The sequence below is a fragment of the Nicrophorus vespilloides genome, unplaced genomic scaffold (genome assembly GCF_001412225.1).
Source record: "Nicrophorus vespilloides isolate i.1.1-1 unplaced genomic scaffold, Nicve_v1.0, whole genome shotgun sequence".
Lineage (NCBI taxonomy): Eukaryota > Metazoa > Arthropoda > Insecta > Coleoptera > Silphidae > Nicrophorus > Nicrophorus vespilloides.
The window spans coordinates 1-7,633 of record NW_017097608.1 but is presented as its reverse complement, the minus strand read 5'-3'; the positions used below and the strand labels follow the sequence as shown (position 1 = coordinate 7,633).

The following is a 7,633-nucleotide window of genomic DNA, read 5'->3' as shown; positions in this document are numbered from 1 at the left end:
TAATTTGCGGAGCGCACCTTTACATTAAAAAAGTACACTTTTAGAACTGAAACTATTTTAGTTTGATCATATGATTCGATAAATATTAAAATATTTCAATTGGTGTTTACCTTTTACTTCTTCTTCTTTCCTTTCTTTCCGCCCTTTTTACCGCCCTTCTTTTCCTTGCCGGCCGGCTCACTCTGAACGCCCTCATCCCTGACCATGCACGGACATCCGGGCGCTTCCGTCTTCACGTTCTGACAGCAGCTGACCTGCGGTTGACCTCCACCGCCGCACGGGTCATCGGGTCCGCAGACCGCTGGAGAACCGCAAGGCGGCGTTGGTTGAGATCCAGAAGGGTACTGACCACCACCACGATTTGAATCGACGTGACCTGATGGTGGACAACTCTTCTTCACCGGGTCCGAAATGTTCTTCTTGTTGTATTTGAAGAGATAGTGTCCCTGGTCGGCCTTAAAGTCCACGCTGTTATCCTTCATGTTCATCTGGAACTGATTGACGATGGATTTTCCGAAGCACGAGATGCGCATGTAGCAGCTCAGATGGCCGACCAGATCGTTCTGACTGTTCATGATCTTGTAGCAGTCTTTGATCGTTTTAGTGGAAGCCGAATCCTGCGCGTTCGCCGTGTACATGAGCTCTTGGAACATCTGGTGAAGCGGTATCACCGACTGTCCCACGTTCATCTTATCCTGCGGGTCGTCCTCCTTCAGCTTCTTGAACACCTCCACGTTGATGTCGAACTTCTTCTCGAGCTCGGCGATCTGCTGCTGCGTCAACGAGAACAGACACGATTTACCGTTCTTGATGTTACCGCAGCCGCTGCATCCCTCCATGTAGTTTCTCATCTTCGGCACGAAATCTCTTTCGCATATCGGAATCGGAGGATTGTTCAGGAATTGGAACGAGACGCACGTCTCGCCCGGAACGCATCTACAAAAATTACAATCAAACATTCAAATCCAAACTGTTTAATTCCTTTCGAAAGCAGTGGACGCACCTCAACATCTGCGCAGCACAGAACTCAAGGTTCACCTTGTCCACGAGGAACTCCAGGAGGTACAGATTCTCTTTTGAGAATTTCGACATTATGGTATGCTTAGTTTCCGGATGATGAAAATCGACGGGTTCTTGTTACATGATAATTTTGACATACATTTTGTGATAGTGTATTTTTATTTTTGAATTTTTTTTGCCAAGGTAAAGCGATTTGTTTAACTTTTGTCGATAACGAAAAGCCGAACGTTGCACAATCATCATACACGCGAATAAATAGAAAATAGCTTTTATTTACATAGGACAAGTACAAACAGATTGGGACGTAAACAAAACATAACACAGGTGATATGAGTTTTTTTTTATGCGTTTTATTACCAGCAACAATCGTTCGAGAATTTGCTTGCCTTGTTGCAGGGCGATGGACAGGGCGGACAAGGGGAGCACGGTCTGCAAGGTGGACAGGGTCTGCAAGGTGGACAAGGTCTCGAGAACGGACTGAAGGATGAACAGGGCCCGAAGGAACCGCTCACGTGACAAGCCGCCCTTTGCGGTTTCTGTGGTTTATCCATGTACACGCCGCCCGCCTTTCCGATGCCCACTCTGTTACCTTTACCATCTTTACCACCTTTACCATCGCCGCCGCCCTTTCCTCCACCTCGGCCGCCACCTTTACCACCTTTTCCTCTTCTACCACCGCGACCTCCACCTCCACCGCCGTTGCCATCTTCATCGTCATCGTCATCTCCTCCGCCACCTCCTCCTCCTCCTCCACCACGTCTTCCACCTTTACCACCTTTACCGCCNNNACCACTTCCTCCTCCTGCTCCTCCTCCTCCTCCTTTTCCACCAAACCCGCCTTGATCTTTCACCATCTTCTTCCACTTATCTTTCCCATAGAAATTCTCCAAATAACCATCCGGAAAATCGGTAATTTCGTACTGCGCATCCCGCGATTCCAACTGCGGCGGCGGCTTCATCTCCTTCCCCTTGGGAGTGCACAGCTCCAGCTCCAACCGTTTCTTCTTCGAGCTCGATCCTTCCGACTTCTTGCCAATCTTCAAAATGAACATCTCCTTCTGAGGATCCGATATCTCCGTCACCTGCGTACCATCCTTCAGGGTGCAAGTGGGAGGAATTATGGAAACGTTATTCGATGGACAGCAGCCGGTTACGTTGAAATTAAAAGGAACATTTCCATCGTCGTTTCCCGTTCTCATAGATAGTTTGGTCTGCTGCGTCTCTGGCGGGCTGCAACTGCACGTCGGTTTTCTATGCTGTTGTTGCTGACACGCCGGTGACGGAGATTTGGACTTTCTTTTAGCTGCTGGACAGATTTCCATCTCTTCGCTTGGGGTTTCGTTGTAGGGACAATTCGGTATCGGACATTTGTACTGTTGTCTCTCTGATGACATGGAAAAGTCGTCGCATTGTTCCACTTTCGTTGACTCCTTATGGACGCGGATTTTTAACGCGTTGCCGCCCATCGAAGCACCGATCTCCTGGAAACTGTCTTCGGACGGATAAATGCTGGGCACTTGGCATTCGTTGCAGGGGATCTCTTGCAGTGTTGGCATGCAGGGTGGTTGAGGAGGAGGCGGCATGCAGGGTGGTTGTCGAGGAGGCTGCATGCAGGGTGGTTGAGGAGGAGGCATGCAAGGTGGTTGTGGCTGTTGCTGCTGCTGCTGCTGATACGGCTGCTGATACTGCTGTTGCATGCATAAAGGTTGCGGCATGCAAGGTGGTTGTGGTTTGCAACCTTGTTGTTGATGCTGATTGTACTGCTGCGATTGCATTGTGCAAGGCGCACTTGGAGGTCTTTGTTGTTTGTAGCTCTGCTCCATGCATGGCGGAGGTTGATAGCAGGGCGGTTGATTCCAACCAGAAGAAGGTTGTGCTTGACCGTACCTTTGTTGATTGTTCGAGGGCGGCATGCAGCAGGAAGGCATGCTGCTCTGCGCCGAAGGCAATTTGCAAGATGACGGACAAAAGCTCCCCTCCTTCTTGTTATACTTGAACAGATAGTGTCCTTGTTTAGCCTTGAATTCGACGGATTTATCCTCGAGATTCATCTGGAATTGGGTCACGATCAATTTCCCGAAGCACGACATCCTTATGTAGACGCTGATGTGCCCAACCAGATCACCGGACATTGAATTGTTGATCTGGAAGCAATCCTTCAACGTCTTCGCCGTTGCAGATTCTCCATGCGACACCGAATCCATCATCTCCTTGAACAGGTTCACTATACTTATGAGCGATTCACCGAGGAGGACTTTATCCGGCAGCGTTCCCGGTTTCGTCTTCTTGAAGACCTCCACGTGGATGTCGAACTGTCGGAAGGCATCCAACGCCTGCTCGGGCGTCATCGAGAACAGACAAGATTTGCCATTCTTGACGCCGTCGCATCCGCCGCAGTTGTTACCGTAGTTTCGTTTCTTCGGGACGAAATCCTCTTCGCAGACGAGCAGTGGTGCGTTATCGAGGAACTGGAACGAGACGCACGTCTCGCCCATCATCTGCATGTCCTGCTTCACATTGTACTCCAAATTTATTTGATCGACTAGGAACTCGAGCAAAATTAAATTTTCAGTTGCGAATTTTTCCATTTTCGATTTCTCTACATCGCGCGAAACACAACTACCCAACCACGAAAATGATTTAGATCTGAACCGAATCGTGTAACAAAAATTTTAAAGAAAATTTGTTCATCGTTAATTTTGACGTGACGTTAATGTTATATTTTTTTTTTAATCAATCCACGTTCCCTGGTAACTTATTATATTATGAACTTTGATCTGTAAAAAATATCAAAAACCATAGTCTGAAGTAATATGAAAACATGTAAATGTATATACTATACTTATGAAATATTTAATGCAAAAACAATGTAGTTTAAATGTAACGTTACAATTTACAATATACAAAACATTTTACATCATTTCTTGCCCTTTTTACCCTTTCCTCCTTTAGCCTTTCGACCCTTCTTCTCTTTACCGCCCTTTCCTTTTTCCTTCTTCCCCGTCTCCGCGGGGAAGTCTCCCACTTCGTATTGGGTGTCGCGCGTCTCCAATTTGGGTGGCGGTTTCACCTCTTTACCCTTCGGAGTGCACAGCTCCAGCTCCAGGTTGTTCTTCTTGTTATTGCCCTCGCTCTTTTTACCTATCCTCAGAATGAACACCTCTTTGTCGGGATCGGAAATCTCCGTGATTTTGGTACCGTCCTTCGCTGTGCAAGTCGGTGGAGTGATCGATACATTGGTAGCTGCTTGAGGACAACCGTTTACTTTAAAGTTGAATGGAGGTTGCGGTGCAGCTGGAGGCCTGGGAGCGTCGTCATCGTCGGAACAGGCGCATTCGCTGATCTGCTTCTTCTCTTTGTGGACGCGAATCGTCAGTGAATTTCCGCCCATGCATGCGCCAATCTCTTGGTAATCTGCTTCAGGATCGTCAGGTGGAAGTTCGCATTCGTTGCAAGGAGTTTGCAAGTTGAGATGGTTCATCTGAGGAGGACAAGAGGGCGGAGGACAAGGTGGAGGACTGTAGTTGGGACAAGATTGCATGCACGTAGAATTGACGGGGGAGCAACCGCCACGATTGTAATTTGGCTGCGGTGGACAGGACTGTGGAGGCATCGCGCAAGGAGGTTGCATTTGCATCGCATGATTGTTCTGCATGCAAGGAGGTGGCATGGCGCAAGGCGGCTGCTGAGGCATATAATTGTGCTGCTGGTGTTGTTGTCGTGGAGGCGGGCACGGTCTAGGTGGAAGAGGACATTCCGCCGGTGGCGGACACGAAGCCGGGCATTGCGAACCATCTTTCTTGTTGTACTTGAACAGATAATGACCCTCCTTGGCTTTAAACTCTACAGAATTATCTTGCAGATTCATTTGAAACTGAGTGACGATCAACTTTCCGAAGCACGACATCCTTATGTAAACGCTGATGTAGCCGACCAACTCTCCAGACAAGTTCTGTATCTTGAAGCAATCCTTCAGCGTCTTCGCCACGGTCTCATCTTCCCTGTTGGCAGACGAATCGACGAGCTCGTTGAACAAATTGACGATCGAAATCAACGACTCCCCGATGAGCACCTTGTCTGGTAAAGTGCCGCAGCGCATCTTCTTGAACACTTCCACGTAGATGTCGAACTGCTGCATCGCCTCGTGCGCCTGTTCCGGCGTCAACGAGAACAAACAAGACTTTCCGTTCTTCACGTCGCTGCAACCGTCGCATCCACCAAAGTTTTTCTTCTTCGGCGCGAAATCCTCCTCGGAAACCATCAACGGACTGTTATCCAAAAACTGGAAGGATACGCACGTCTCTCCCATCATCGTCTGCAGGTCCTGCTTCACGGAATGCTCGAGACTCACTTGATCGACGAGGAACTCCAGCAGGATGAGGTTCTCCGTTGAAAACTTATCCATCGCACTTAAATAACTGAGAATTTAACATAAAAAGAAACACTAGTACATCACTTGAACAATTTTGACAAATTTCTATTGACAATAAAGTCGTCACCGCCGACTAAACAATTTTTTTTGGCCTGTAAGGTATTTACGGAGCTGGGTAATATTTGTAATAGAAATTGCACGCTTCGCTCTTGTAAGGTTGACCCCACCTGCAAAATCAATACTAAACTAAGTTTAGATCATACGAATTATTCGCGTAATATACTTTGCAAATTCCGCTCGACGATTGCAAGGATCCTTATGGGATTTATCAAAGAGTTTTGGCGCTTCCGTCCAAGTGAACGGTTTTGCATCCTTTTGCCCTTCACCAGGAGGACAGATGCAATCTTTAATACGACTTTCATCCGTGTCTAATTTACGATCCAATAGATTCAAACGCCTGATCTCATGACAATCCAATTCGTACTTATATGAACGAGGAAAAATAGAAGCTACAACAATTACAAATTATACAATAATTAGATGGATAAAATAATGATTGAATTTACGTCTTTTCATGTATTGCGGATTTACTTCTCCTATCGGCGAGTTATATTTCTTGTACAAGTTGTGCATGAATCGAGCATCCTTCGTGGGTTTTTCCACCCAATTCTCTCTGTGTCTCGTGACCCATCTATCCAGGATGGCATCTGGTACTTTACTGATGGTATGTTCACCATCTTTGTTGGGCAAAGGGTAAAGAAATTGACCAATGTTCGGCTGCGTTACTCTGGGTGGTGCGAAAGGACTATGTTCTTGATTGGACATATCGTTAGGTTTAACTGCTCGCAGAACGTAATCTTTTGGAGGAGGATCAGGCAGAACAAACATATTTCCCCCAAGTAAAATAATAAGATATAATTAATTATTAATGACAATTTAATAAAAAAAAATCACTTTGACGTTAGTTTATATATTAAGTATAAAACTATTTGAAAAGTAAGTGAAACTGAAATTCTTTATTTTAATTAGTAAATAAGTCGAGGAAGAAATATGCCATAAGATAGTATAATTTAAATTACAGATGTCTGCAACCATATTCGCTCCAGTCTCGACTGAAAGGATTGGATAACATCATGCAACTTCTTCGTTGCAATGGTTACGCCACTGGTAAACAAGTGCATGCTTATGGTCTTTTGATAGAAGCCAACTTCAGCTCGGGCAGGTGCTGTTGTGTTTGACAGCAAATCAATACTTCAAAACATTGTTAATAAAGAGTGCATTCCATTGTTGTGGGCGAAGAAGGAGAATCTTATCCATATTCAGAGCTTATATCAGAGTTTAATTGGATTTAGTGGTGAGATGGCCGAGTTACAGGACAACGTACCTCCTGGTTGGGACTGCAGGATCGATCTGAAAACAGGACGACAGTAAGATGTTTCTCTTTTTGTTTACGTGTTATCCTTCACGCACGACTGGATTTAAATCAAAACATCCATGTATAATTCAGGTTTTTCCTGATTTACAAATAATCTTTTAGTTTATTTTATATTAATATAAATATTTTATGTTTATAATTCTTTCAGAGTAATTTTATAAAATAAATACATAAAATTAGTTTACATTCCAATAGTTAATAACTTGAATTATGGACAATCTTTGTTATTTTATTAGTATTCATTATACTTATTGTTTATCAATATTAATTAATGAAAAAGTAAGATAGAAAGTGTTGAGTTTACTTAATGTTGACAATAACAAATGTTAATTCTCTTAACATTTTGTTGCTACTTAATAATGTTTAAGAACAATCTGTATAAGTTAGATTTAAGGGAAACTAATGATTGTATGTTGTCTATAGGTATTATATAAATCATTATACAAAGTCAACGACATGGGAAGATCCAAGGCTTAGATTGAGGCATCATGGGACACCCTTGCACGTCGCTACCAATCAAATGGAGATGATACAAATGCAGGTAATTTAACATCGGTGAATTCCGTTCACGTAAATCGCACACCCTTTAGTACAGTGGTTTCCAAACTTGATGTTACTACGCCTCCCTCAAAAGTATGTAATCATTTGGCGCCTCCCCTTGCATAAAAGGACCGCGCATTACTGCAATATGGATAAGAGCACAATAATGTATCGATACTTGCTAGATTCCCCAAACATTCAGCTTTCATAAGCATATATTGCGTTCATTCTATCTATTATAGTTTTAGAGAAAATCAATGAAATGT

General features: G+C 44.4%; 2 protein-coding genes across 2 annotated transcripts; one reads left to right on the top strand and one right to left on the bottom strand.

Moving 5' to 3' along the window:
- Positions 1-3,922: 3,922 nt before the first annotated feature.
- On the bottom strand, positions 3,923-5,516 carry LOC108560559. The gene has a single exon (XM_017918163.1). The coding sequence runs from the start codon at positions 5,423-5,425 to the stop codon at positions 3,938-3,940; it is 1,488 nt and encodes a 495-aa protein (XP_017773652.1). The 5' UTR covers positions 5,426-5,516; the 3' UTR covers positions 3,923-3,937.
- A 1,041-nt stretch (positions 5,517-6,557) lies between these two features.
- On the top strand, positions 6,558-7,557 carry LOC108560560 (transcriptional coactivator yorkie-like). Its single transcript, XM_017918164.1, has 2 exons — positions 6,558-6,819; positions 7,251-7,557. Exons 1-2 carry the CDS (start codon positions 6,752-6,754, stop codon positions 7,375-7,377), a joined length of 195 nt encoding a protein of 64 aa, XP_017773653.1. The 5' UTR covers positions 6,558-6,751; the 3' UTR covers positions 7,378-7,557.
- The last annotated feature ends 76 nt before the right edge of the window (positions 7,558-7,633 follow it).

What these genes read in the sequence shown, in the direction of transcription:
- LOC108560559 (XM_017918163.1), bottom strand. Translation starts at nt 5,425, where the DNA reads ATGGATAAGTTTTCAACGGAGAACCTCATCCTGCTGGAGTTCCTCGTC.
- LOC108560560 (XM_017918164.1), top strand. Translation starts at nt 6,752, where the DNA reads ATGGCCGAGTTACAGGACAACGTACCTCCTGGTTGGGACTGCAGGATC. An exon ending in GATCTGAAAACAGGACGACA is followed by an intron (nt 6,820 to 7,250) that starts GTAAGATGTTTC and finishes TGTTGTCTATAG; the next exon opens with GTATTATATAAATCATTATA.